General features: G+C 37.7%; 3 protein-coding genes across 3 annotated transcripts; 2 read left to right on the plus strand and 1 right to left on the minus strand.

Annotated features, from left to right (window-relative positions):
- Nucleotides 1–262: 262 nt before the first annotated feature.
- Nucleotides 263–2164, plus strand: LOC114841190. Its single transcript, XM_029126081.1, has one exon. The coding sequence runs from the start codon at nucleotides 263–265 to the stop codon at nucleotides 2162–2164; it is 1902 nt and encodes a 633-aa protein (XP_028981914.1).
- A 1600-nt stretch (nucleotides 2165–3764) lies between these two features.
- Nucleotides 3765–5696, plus strand: LOC114841191. Its single transcript, XM_029126082.1, has one exon. It carries the CDS (start codon nucleotides 3765–3767, stop codon nucleotides 5694–5696), a length of 1932 nt encoding a protein of 643 aa, XP_028981915.1.
- A 1569-nt stretch (nucleotides 5697–7265) lies between these two features.
- On the minus strand, nucleotides 7266–12324 carry LOC107037662 (DNA-directed RNA polymerase III subunit RPC5; the record flags this gene model as incomplete). The annotated part of the gene is given in 2 exon segments (XM_015256319.1): nucleotides 7266–9639; nucleotides 12179–12324. Coding segments are annotated over 2 exon segments (1512 nt in total). The 3' UTR covers nucleotides 7266–8184.
- Between the last annotated feature and the right edge of the window lie 989 nt (nucleotides 12325–13313).

Here is a 13313-nt window from a genome sequence, read left to right on the forward strand (position 1 = left end):
GAAGGAGACGATCGTACATGAAGGTCGTTAAGAGGAAGGAAAAAAACAAATACGCAATAATGTAAAAGCTGAAGGACCAAAGGTAGTAAGAATAAGTGAAAATACATGCAAATCATTCAATTCATTAACAGAGTAAACATTCCGTTGAGGAGTTGAGTGATGTGTACACTATTATAAAAATAAGAAAATTAGTTTCTCCAGTAGAAGTGTCACACTTATGCTTGTAATAAAATAACATCATTTCATCATAATGCTTACAATGATGAAGACTCCTTGGCAGTGCGGTTCAATTGAACATGTAGTAATCGTCATGTGCATAGGAAAATTGGGAGCTTTCAATCCACTAGAGCCTGTATGGCTCAAAGATTTATTACATTACATCGAACACAACGATGATGAGTACCACCAAGTGATTTTCATAGCATCTGAACACACCGGAACGTCATTCGAGAATTATTGGATACAAAGAATACAGCAAACAATTATGGCTACTTATCCAACTATTCGATTAAATGTGGAACGTCCATCAGACGCTGATGAATGGTCCTATCATGGAATTGACGCTACATCAACATTGCTCATTTCTGTTGATGATGCCGAAGTACCTAGATTAGATATATCGAAACAAACCATATCTGTCATGAAAAAATTATCGTTGAACAAGAAGCGTGCCAAGTACCTGATCATCTTTCTCTCATCAGAACGAACTCAGAATTTCAGTATTCTACTGAGATATGGTTGGAAAATCCAAATGATGGATCTAGTCATTCTGGAGATCGTCTCTTCTAGAAGAGAAATGATAACTATCTCGGAGAGTTCTATAGATGATCATAGTTCACTAGTAATTCATTACTTCAATCCCTTTCTGAATTTAATGGTAAGGAAACCATATGAGCCAGGAATCGAGTGGTTTCCAAACCTCATGAGCAATATGCATGGATATCCTCTGAAAATCGGTATCCGTCATCAGCCACCATTTTCCGAAGTCACCTGGGATGAAAAAGCGAACTGTGTGTCGATGAGTGGATGGGATATTACCGTCATCCAAGAAGTGGCAGCGAAGATGAATTTCACGTTGCAAATTCTACCGCAGTTGACGAACTTCAGTGAAATAATCGAAGACAATTCATCGTATGGGTTATTTAATCTCCTGAGCAGTGGCAAGGTGGATATACTCGCTTCTGTTAACCCTCACTACACGGAAGATATGGAGGAGAATTTATACCGCAGTGAAATGATATTTCGAGATCAGTTGTGTGCTGTTATACCAGTAAAGAACACTACTCGCATTCTCTTTCCGACCGAAATTATTGAAGCTTTTATTTCGACCATTGGCATTTTATCGATCTTTTGGGTCTCAACCTTGCTCTTCAAGTTCCGTCGATCATGGAGTGTTTTTGACATCTTTCGTATGTTGTTTGGAATTCCCAAGCACATCAACCATTCGAGCTTGAAGCTAGCGCAACGATTGATGATAAAAATCATACTGATCGTATCATTATTTTACTGTGTGAGAATTTACGCATGCCTGACAGAAATTATTATCGACGTTGATCATGAGGTTGAAATTGAAAATTTCGATGATCTTGATCGCTCTGGTCTCATACCGGTAGTCTCAGCGTACCTCCTGAACAGAACATTTGGTAATGTTGATGAGAATGATCGAGCGCTGATTAATCTGAAAAACAAAGCTGTTGCGACGACGGCTATATGGGACTGTCCATCACATGCTGATCGATTCAAAAATGTAACGTGTTTGATGACCAGGAATGCTGTTCAAATATTAATGAAATCGACCTATCAACCCGGTGAAAGAATTCTAAAGATTTCCAAGGCTTGTTTTTGGTCAGACAGCTACTCATTTCTTGTGAGATCTGGATCGCCTATTCGAAAGAGGATGGATTACATAATTAATCTACTGTCGGAAGTTGGATTGAAGATAATGTGGTTCAGAAATGATACGAGGATCAAACTTTGGGAAATCGATAGAGAAGATGAGTTGATATGGGACGAGATGAAGTACCACCCCACGAGTCCGTTGAGAGAACAGCTAACAATTGTTGCATTATTTGGTTTCACCACCGCAACGATTACATTTATTGGAGAGCTTCTGTGGTATCATTGGTTAAAAAAATGGAAGAAAACCATTAAATTGTTCAGGTAGACGATCAATGATTTTTGGGATAGATTCTTAATCTTGATGTAAAGTAGTCCTCATATGTGACACATATTCCTACGCATTTGTTCATGCATTTGTGCGAAACAAAAATACAGTTTGGTGACCATAGATGCGTTGATTCTGATGTCCGTGACAAATTTATATGAAGATGAAACTTTAGGCCGTTTCTATAATCAGTGGAACGACAATCGTGAATATGAAAAGGGTGGGGTCAATTATCTATCAATAATTGAACCCTCATCATTCCGCGTTTCCTCTCGCCTTTATGAATCTATTCTATTAATGTAGTCACAAGAAATATTCCTTTAATAAAAAATTCAGTGCAACGTTTTTTTGAAGCCAATCTATTCGGCGTATTGTGTCATTAGGTTTTTTTTGTAAATGTTGATAACATACATTAATGATATTACGATAATGCTATATTATATTATATTCTATACTATACTTATTATAATACAATATCGTATACTCAGTGTATGTTATTATTGTTATCACGTTATTATTAAATTTTTTTTGTTATCTACATTATATTTTATAATACATATAGTACTCTATTATATACTGTATATTATACATAGCTTTTATAGTATAATATAGTATTGTATAGCATAGAATATAATATAACATAGCAAGCTCGTGATATCTTTCATGTATGCTATCATCACAATACGCCGAATAGATTGGTTTCAAAAAACGTTACACTGGATGTATTATATATTTTTTTAAATGCAATACATTCCTGAAACTTTTCTTTCGGAGAACTTGATATTAACTTCAGAAATCTAATATAACACTATCCACTACAATTGACATACATTGAACCCCATGGAGTAGGACATACGCGCGCAAAGCGCGCGGACTAATTTAGTAACAGAAAAAATTCTCATCGGGTGATCCATGGATAAACTATTAAATTTCAGAAGTTTAATTAGTGTATCACTTTCTCGCACTGAAATTTTCAATGGAAAAAAATCCATGCTCCAAAAAAATTGTATAAGTACAGTATGATGCAAGATATGATTATGAATTCTTTGACCCTTATTTCTAAAATACGACTAGAAAATAACCAGCCATCGATCCGCCAGCAATCGATTGTCAAAGTCTTCGTTTGATTTCGATCGACTAGCTATCGACCAATCCACCAGGGTAGTTTCTGGAATGCTTTCACGGACGCCAGTGTGACTCATAAAAATCAACAATTCAGCTTCATCCTTTGCGTGTAGCGATAAGTCAACAACATTCGAATGGTGACACAAATCAATATCTATTTCATATACATTTCGCTCGACTTATTGTACAAAACGTCAAAAAGCTAATAAATATGATGGAAATCTCAGTAACCAAATTGTACCCCGAATTCATCATTTCCTAAGCACATTTCCCGAGAATGTGAGATCATATGGAAAATTGTATATTCCACTCTATTACATTATGTGAAAGCATGATAAGTCTTCCGTTCATCTTTTGTGCATGCAAATTTATGAAATGGACTATAAAAAGCTCGACCATAGTAATATAAAGCTCGACCATAGTAATTTTTTAGCAGTATGTTTGGCATTCTACAGACAGCACCAACCGTCAAATCATGGAGCTGTATCATTTTATTGTCGTATTAATCATAACAAGAGCATTAACCTGCAGTGGCGAATTTAATTGGATAGAAGGTATAGAAGATTACGCATCAAAACATGAAAATCTACATCAAGTCATCTTCGTAAGTGAGAGCGAAGAAACTCTCAGGATACCAGGCATGTCTGAACTATTTCGAAGAATCGCAGAGCATCGCCCAATCATACAAATAAGTGCAAACAATTCCGATATGTTCAATAAAATGAGACAGGACACTGCATCAACCCTATTTATCTACACTCATACTCCGTTTGGTAGAGGGATTCTTCCGTCAACCAAAATCATCGACGCAATGATGGAGGCATCATTTGGTAGGACCGCCGTGAGGTATTTGATAATTCATTACTCTAATTCTAAAAATGATTATCTGAGTGAAACCCTGAAACACGCTTGGCGAAGACAAATTCTGCATTGCACCATCATTGAGTTACTATATAATCATAAAAAGATGATGCAAGAGGAAATATTCCAAGTTTTGGTACATCTTTACAAACCCTTTTTGAATCAATTCATCACAGCGAATTTTTCATCTCAAACAGAATTATTTCCGAACACACCGAATGACATGAATGGTTACCCTTTCAAAATCCGAATCACACACGATCCGCCCTTTTCAACCATAAGGCGCCAACTTGATGGTACAACAAAGTTGAAAGGCGCGAATATGCGTCTCATAGATACCCTGGCTAAAGCAATGAACTTCACTGTGAAAGCCGAAGAGGCGAGGGTATCTAAGAATGACCGGCTGGATACGTTCCTACAACCACTTATGAATAGGGAAATGGATATTTACGCTCATCTTTACGCCCATCCCTCAGAACATGCTGAGTTACGCAGTCTCCGGACGGAACCAATAGATGTAGAACATCTTTGCGCAATTGTGCCATATGTTGCGAAGAAAAATTCTCAGCTGCCCTCAATGGGAACAATATGTGGTTACCTCCTTGTACTTCTAATTGTGGTACTATTCTGGATTCTAGAACATTTTACACATTTGAATAGTCATTATTGGTCCCCATGGATTGTAATCAAGTTACTGTTCGGCGTAGTTGTGGTCAAACGACCAAATCGTTGTGCCGATCGTATCATGTTCGGTGTGCTGTGTCTCGTATCTATAGTGTACTTAACGAAACTCTACAGCTCATTAACAGGAGGAATAGTGTATACCAATGAAGTGAATAAATGGCTGACCTTAGAAGATTTGGTCAACTCTGATCTAATCCCTTTCATTTCTCCACTCTACTACAATAAAACTTTCAGCTATGCAACCGGAGTTGAGTTGAAGCTCAAGGAAAAAGTCAAGATGATATCATCTAACATGATGAATTGTCTGAATCATTTGGCTGAACACAAGAATATCAGCTGCATAATGAGCAAAAATGAATACAAAGTTTTCCAGCAATACGAAACAACGCGTAGAACTGAACTACTGGTACCTTGCTTGATTGTAGATTCAAGTGCATTCTCCTTATCAAAAAATTCACCTTACCACGAGCATATTGACCATTTAATAAGAATCTTTCGCGATGTAGGTCTTAAAAATAAATGGTACGACATTGGATTCTCTAGGCGCCAGAATATTACCCAGGAAGAATCTTATGATGCAAGAGATGTACTCTTGGAAAAAAATGATTTCTTTCAACAGTGCATCATCATATTGACTATTGGTTACACATTAGCTACGATTGCGTTGTTGGGAGAACTGATTTACTACCACAAATGTGAAAAAAAACACTCGTCGGTAAGTGCTTTTTGGAGGAAACTTAAGCTTATACTAATTGTATTTTGTTTTTATGATTGCAGAAACGGCAACGGAGACCACAGATTAATATGCTTTCTGCGAGGAGAACCCCTACACTACGAAGGTTGTCGCATTAAATTCTGCTGAAGAAAGTACTCGAAAGTCATTTCTGCGATATTCATGTTACATTTTTTGCGTTCTTAAAAAATTTGAGATGTGATCTCAAAAAATAGAACAACTTTGTCAATCAATAAATTTTTCGCAAAAGAGATATTGGCGAAAATTACAAAAGAAATTTTTGATATCTACAAAAGAAATCTCCCTTAACCCTCCTGTAGTCGCACATCTTCACCGAACGTCGTTGGTCGCGTGGTAAGCGCTGCGCCGTCCGGACATTCCCAAGCGCAGCGTTGCCAGAGGCATACCACACTATAAACATATCACCAGCCAGCGACCTCCCACTCCGCACACGCTGCTTGAGACTACCACGAGGGTCGGCAACACCGCTCGTCAAATTTCGACTAAGAGAATGGTCACACGGTGAGCGCTGCGCTTATTCTCGCTAACCGCGCTCGACAAAAAAATTAACTGAGAAAAAATTGGCAGTGCAGGGCAACCCTACCGTGTTTAATTTCATCAGGACATATCATTTGAGGTACTCGTGTTGGATAAGTAGGAAACTACTTTGATGATTGAATATGCCAGGGAGCCACTTGTTTGTAGAGGGCCACAATCTTGCGACTCTTAGGATATCTGTAGATGGCGCTGACGCTCCCTCGAATTGAAACCGGCAAATCAGAGCCCACGAAATATCGAGACAATTCTCAGCACATGCGCACAACCTATTTACGTAGCAAAACGTTGCAGAACGTTGGAGTTTTGTGCAGTTGGGGGGTATATAAGGCGGTGAGCTGCGCCAGAGCGCTCACTTTTGATCCAAAAAGCGACGAGGGAACAACCAGAAGCAGAGAAGCAGAGGAGAGGAGAGAACGGAGAAGCTGAAAATCAACGGATCTCAGGAGATCTACAGAGGAATCAAGGACTTCAAGGTAAACAGAACCTTCGAGAGAGGCGAACCTCCTATGAGCTCACCGCTTGACCATCTTGAGGCTAGACCCGAGGCAAATCATCGAGAGGCGTGAGTTCACTGGGTCGCCGCATAGTTCGAAGGAACTTCCTTGCACCTTTCCACGGTCTAGCAGAGTGCACGCTAAATTCGGATTTGGACTAGTTATTGTCAACCCGCTTCTCAAGGACACTTGAGAACTCTAGTCTCAAATCCATTGATAGAAAACTCATTTATTCGCCGTAATTCAAAAACTCACATTCGCTATAAATTTTGAAAACTCAATTTCACCAATAAAAAGGAAAAAACTCAATTCTCGCCTTCGGGTCTTATTTCTGTCAAGGCCGGCAACCGGCGTTCAGACCATAATGTGACCACTGGAGGGTTAAATTTCGAGATATTCATTGAAAACTGGCTAATAGTCAAAATCGACCTGAACCGTTTTACCGCCTCGCTATTGATTTCTTATAAGTATACCGTCATATTCACACTTACCTAATTCCTTCCCCAAATTTTGGATTTATAGTAGTTATAGATGAATTGATTCTTTATGTCTGATTTTCAACTGTATGGTCGTTGTATCAACAGAAGTCTTGTATTTTGTGCGAAATGATGAATTGAACTACTCCATTTTCTTCACAATTGCTTTTGTTTTTATTTATGAATCTTCTTGTCTTGATATATCGCAGTATATTTACAGTGTTGACGTATTCGACGAATACATTTCAGCCTCGCAGGACATAAAATAAACACACAGTGTCGACTCTATCATCATTAATATTGAAATAGAAAAACTGAAGTAGTGGCATTAATTATAATATTGTTAAGTGAACTGGCAGTTTTCACATACTAGAGCAAAACATCCCATTTATCTCTCTGAATTCGTAGATAACTTCATTAATTCAGAATCTCTATTACAGTCCGAAGGAATTTTTCATGCATTCTTACGAAAAATTAGCCGAAACCTTGTAAAAAGTATCAGTGGAAAATTTTCAATTAAGAGAATTGTTTTCACCACATATAATTACTCAAAATTCCTTAAGCGAATAATTTGCTCATATTTTCTGGGATGAATCGATCTAGCTAATAAAAATGAATCAAACAAATTCAAATTACTGTTGTTCGCAGTCAATATAAACTTCCTCTGTATTCTGCCTCATCATTGGAATAGTTAAATAAAAACGAGAGTAGAAAATTGCAGACAGATGACTTCGTTAATGTCTCAGAAGCCTGTGAGCTGAAATAGTATTTTCCAGGCTATTGCGAAGGGTTTTTTTTACTCCTATGGCGATTGGCCTACCTTGTGAGTGAAAAAAACCCATCGCAACAGCCCGGGATAATATTTTTTGTAGTGATTTTCAAGTTTCCAAGTTGGGTGAGTATGCAACACCAATTCCCACGCGAAAAATTCCAAGAAAAGAATTTTTCAAGAGACTCCTCACAAAGACAATAATATTATCCTTCGAAAAGCTTTCGATAATCTCTTTCAAATCCCCTACTCCCCAAGACATTAACGAAATGACGTGTATCCAAAGTTGAATCACCATTAAATAACTACCTCCTAGTATGTCACGTCGTCTCCGAAGCTTTCCTCCCTCGATTCCCCTTTTTACTCTTCACAGGCTCCCCAGCCCCATCATCAGACATGGAAGAGTCCCTCTGCCGATTTCGCCCCCTCCCCACATTCCTCTCCTCATTCTCCGATCCAACAGACTCCCGGTTCGACTTTCTCCTCTGTCTTTGAGGAGGTTGACTGGGTGCCTCCATGACATCCTTCAGATGCTTCCTCTTAGCCTCCCAGAACAACTCCTGCCTCTGGGCAATCTCAGGGTACCTCGTTTGGAATTCCGTGCTAGCTTGCAAAATCAGTTGCCACCCCTTCTTGGGCTGAGTCCTCGCTAGATTCGTGAAGATCTCTTTGATCTCCTCCATCGGCAACTTTATCACCGATGACACAGCCTTCCTATCCACAAACTCATTCTCTGTGAATAGCAGCAGAATATAATCCCTAGCTCTGCACATCAGTTCCGCCGGTATCCCATTATGTGATGATTTTGTATCTTTCGGATAAATCAATTCACTGTTGACTATCCAATTTCCCTGAACCAAAACAGCGACTTGCTGCAGATACTTCAGAATAGCTGACGTCTCATGATCAGAAGCTATTATCGATCTGAGTTGGAAGAACGATAGAATTCTCGCGTCCTTCATGATTATTCGAATCTGATCCAGTAGAGGCAGTGTTCTCACATAAGTCAGAGAGGATGATGCAGGGACATTAGCTTTCGAGTACTCATCGGGCTTGGCAGGAGGTGCCAGAAGCTTGACGTAATCCTTCGTAGAGAGTCTCAAGTTGTTGGCCTTGTCGTCAGCCAAGGCACAGAACATCTCGAATCTCGTGAGGTCTGACTGAGTGCTGTTGACATTTCTGTAAGTCGTGTGGATCCACTTCTCCTCGGAACTCTTCTTCGAGTGCTCTTGGAACGACTGCTCCTTTCTCTTCTGGGCCCACTCTGACTTCTGCCTTGCAAATGTCACGTTCACCTGTCTTGCCTCTTCCTCAGGCTCCTCTTCCGCTGATTTCTTGGCATCCTCTTTCGCGTTCTTCTCGCTCAAGTCGAGGTAGTTGAATTGGGGACGCAGTTGGATTATGCCTTTCAAGGGAGTGACGTGCAGCTCACCATCTTGGAAGATACCCACTGCATAGTTAGAGCAGTCTGGCAAAGCTCTAGAGGACTGGAGGACTATTCTGTCCATCATGCCGCCTTCGAATAATCTGTCTTTGGTGTCTTGCGCAAATCTGTCCATGGGACCGTCTGCGTTTAGAACTATCTGCTCACCCTTTCGGTGGTCGTAGTTCGGACCGCCGGGCTCGATACCCACTTCTATTCGAACCTCTTGGTTCTCTGGTTTTATAGCGGTTTTCAAAAACTCGGCGTTGTCGTAGCCATCCCGCGCTGGCTTTATCGGGTATTGGAAGATGAAAAGTTTGTCCGCGAGGGTCTTTGACAGATAGACCGGGATCTGGGGGGAATTTTCGGGAATTAATTGAGGGCTCAAACGCGGAGAAAAGAGTTTTTCAAATCTTTTAGATGTTTCTCTAAAATTTCCTCGACACAAATTTTCCTAGTTTTTCTTATTCTTGTCTTCTTTTCTTTCTCTCTATATTATAAAAATCCAAATCGACTTCTGGTGATGAAAATTTAGTAGTCGAAATAAGACTGCAAATTTAAGGGTGGCAAGGTCCAAAATAAGGGTCAGAATAAGGGTCATAAGGATCAGAATAATGGTTCAAGTAGGGGTCCAAATAAGGGTTTTTTCAGCAATAATGAACACAAAAAAGAGTGTAAACTAGTTTAATTGCACTACGTTTCGAATGCACAAAGCATTCCTCTTCAGGTGCATTTATTATTCGAAATTAAAACAAAATTAAGGCAATATGTAATATGTATTATGATGACATGTAATGCTAAAATATTTTGTATAACTTGAGGTAACCAATATGGCTCTACTATCAACAGTTATAGATCTTAAGGGGTTGGGGAACAAAAAATGTAAACACCCGAGAGGGTATACAAAAGACGAATAAAATAAAACTAAACTAAACAAAATTGAGAAAATGTTCTTTGAGAATTCATTTCTAGCTGTCATCTGACGATGTAAACAAACAGCAATACCGTTCCGTCATGTTAATCGGATGAAGTCTTAAAGTGCATTTATTATTGAAGTCTTGAAGTGCATTTATTATTCTAAATTAAAACAAAATTAAGATTTGGCTGACCGAAACATGGCCCAGATGAATTTCAATAATTTAAGAACACACGGTCAAGATAACTATTCCATTAAAATCAAACAAACTTTCGGAAAATTTCAGCCGAGGGATCTCAATAGAATAAGTTGTATAAAAAAATCGAATTCTATTGACTTTTTCTACAGAATACTGCCTATTGAACATTTCAATAAAATCGGCCAATAACTGATAGAGATAGGGGAGGTAGGGGCAAAGCGGACCCTCTAAGCGAATCGTTTAGTTTTTTAAATTCTAATGAGTCAATGCACTTCACGTGGAGATCATAATCTCATTAGAATTGCAATTAAGATCTGTCATTAAATTAAAAAAAAAATTAATGTTGGGGCAAAGTGGACCCTCTGTTTTTTAAAAATTATTTTAATTTTCCGTTTGTCAGGAGTCATTGTCATGTTGTTCTACCGATTGGATAGAATGTAATCGCTGTTGATCCAAAACTCACATTTCTTGTTCACAATTAGATCCGCAGGAGCTCACACAAATTTATACTTGCCCTCATTGCATATTTTTTTAGTCAAGGTAGTAAATTTCACTTTATAAAACGTATTATAATAATTCTGGCGACTCGATTCAATAATTTATGTGAGGGTCCACTTTACCCCACACTTTTTTTTTCGAAGGGGTCCGCTTTGCCCCGGGGGTCCGCTTTGCCCCTACCTCCCCTATACCATAGCTGCATTCCTGGTGGCAAAGGACCTTGAGTCACTCAAAATTATACACCATTTTCTTAAGAAATGCCAAATTAGAATTTAAAACACTTGTATCAAACTATGTATTGTAACATTGTATCAATTGTATCAAAAAAAAATCAACCGACGAAGCCAAACATCCTTTGTAACATTTTCAGCAAACTGATTGTAAATAACCCATTGTAGGTTAATACATAAATAAAAAAAAAAAAATCCAATTGACGCAATCTATAATATTTGCATCAAATCTGTACCNTAGCGAATTCGTTAGGTTTATGTGTCATAGAAAAATCCAAGAGAAAATAAAATAGAAAAATCATGCCCAAGAATTTCTCTAGAAAAAATTCCAACAAAATAAATTATACAGAAAAATCAAAATCTACAGACATTTTGCTAAAGAAGTAGCTATTTGAAAACGTGGCGGGCGTTGAAAGACAAATAGAATCTTTTAATATAATTTTTATAGAATCCAATAAAAAATCCAAGCGCTTTCTCTAAGAAATTCTATTGAATTTCCCTCGGAACTATATAAGAATTCTCTTGAAGCTTTATTAGAATTCTATTAATAAAAGTCTATTGTTTTTTGCGCGCTTTCTATAGGAGATTATGCAACTTTACCGTGTCATTTTATTAAGATCTATTTGATAGAAAAAAGTCAATAGATTTTTATGTTTCTATAGAAATCCTTGGACCTAATTTGTCCACATTTCTTCCGTTGTATTTTCATTTGTTGCTCATAGTAAATCCAAGAGAAAAAAAAATTGGAAACAGCATACTCAAGAATTCTTATAGAAAATATTCCAACTGAATAAGTTGTATAGAAAAATCAACAACTATAGATATTTTTCTACAAACAAATATATATTTGAAAATACGGGGGACATCGCATAATTTTCAATAGAATAGGCGCAAAAAACAAATAGAATCTTTGAATAGAATTCTTATCGATTTCCAATAGAAATTCAATAGAATATCGCAGAGAAAGCTATGTTTTTCTATTAAATTTTTCCATACGTGCTGGGATGCTAATATAACCTAGAATTGTCAAAGAGTAGTCTGTCCTTACCTCTTTCACTACTGGATCATCGTCGGTGTCCATTGACCTCGAGGCCTCCATTTTCATTGATAACTGAGTATTGTTTATTGTTTCTAGGGGTTTATTTGTTTAACGAGAGGAGTGAGAGAATCGAGATTGGGGACACGAACGGTGCACCGTTTGAGTGTTTGAAACGAACAGATGATTGAGTACAGTCGGGGGGTGAAGGCCGGTTTTGACTCGGGCGACAGGGGCTGCCGCTAACAACGAACACGGTTTAAATTTTTTAAGACCCGGGTGGATTATCTTTCGGCCGTGATCTTAGTGTTTTTTTTTATTTTCATAATCTGAAATGATCTCCAATTGCTATTCAGTTTTGCATAGCCCTGGAGTCTCCAAAAATTATAATTGAACAACCAAAAAAACGTTGAAAAAAGCTGAACATTTTCAAAGAGAGTTTTTGAATAATATTGGAAAATAAACCCAATACAGAGAAAATTGCAAATTAATAATTTGATGTATCTAGTGACCGTTAGGTCGTCATTTATCACAGTAGTCAATGGCTGTCAGATCATTAGTTACCATGATAAATTATTCATTCTCTATTTCCTCTCTATCGGACTTATTTCTTAATCTTTATTAAAAACGCTCTTTGAAAATGTTCAGTTTTTTTTCTACTTTGTTTGATTATACAATCATAATTTTTAGGTACTCCTGGGGAGCGATTTTACTCGTTTTATGTCGACATAAATCGTAAATTTCAACCAATGACAGTCCTGGATTTGAAATACTCAACTAGGATTGGTTAAAATTTATGATTTTATGTCGACATAAAGCGAGCAAAATCGCTCCCCTGCGTGATATAAAATCCAATGGAAATTGTGATATACTCTCCTCCTATTTCCTCCCATTTACTAAAGATGAAAGAAACGTGAAGTTGTTTTATATCGAAATATCTCGAAACTGCCTGACCGCTAATCCTTAATTCTGATTGGTCAATATGTGACACGAAGTTATTCACAAAAAAAAACACGCGGCATTTTCACATTCTTCAGTGATATAATTTCAAATTCTTCAGAGGTAAATTTTTTTTTCACGTCACATATAGATATAATATATATATTTTACATGTATATATATTATCGGTGAAATTAATAAATTCTAT

Source organism: Diachasma alloeum, unplaced genomic scaffold, assembly GCF_001412515.2.
Source record: "Diachasma alloeum isolate Michigan unplaced genomic scaffold, Dall2.0 Dall_scaffold_00269, whole genome shotgun sequence".
NCBI lineage: Eukaryota > Metazoa > Arthropoda > Insecta > Hymenoptera > Braconidae > Diachasma > Diachasma alloeum.

Excerpts from the sequence above, each read along its gene's own strand:
- LOC114841190 (XM_029126081.1), top strand. The coding sequence starts at position 263 with ATGAAGACTCCTTGGCAGTGCGGTTCAATTGAACATGTAGTAATCGTC.
- LOC114841191 (XM_029126082.1), top strand. The coding sequence starts at position 3,765 with ATGGAGCTGTATCATTTTATTGTCGTATTAATCATAACAAGAGCATTA.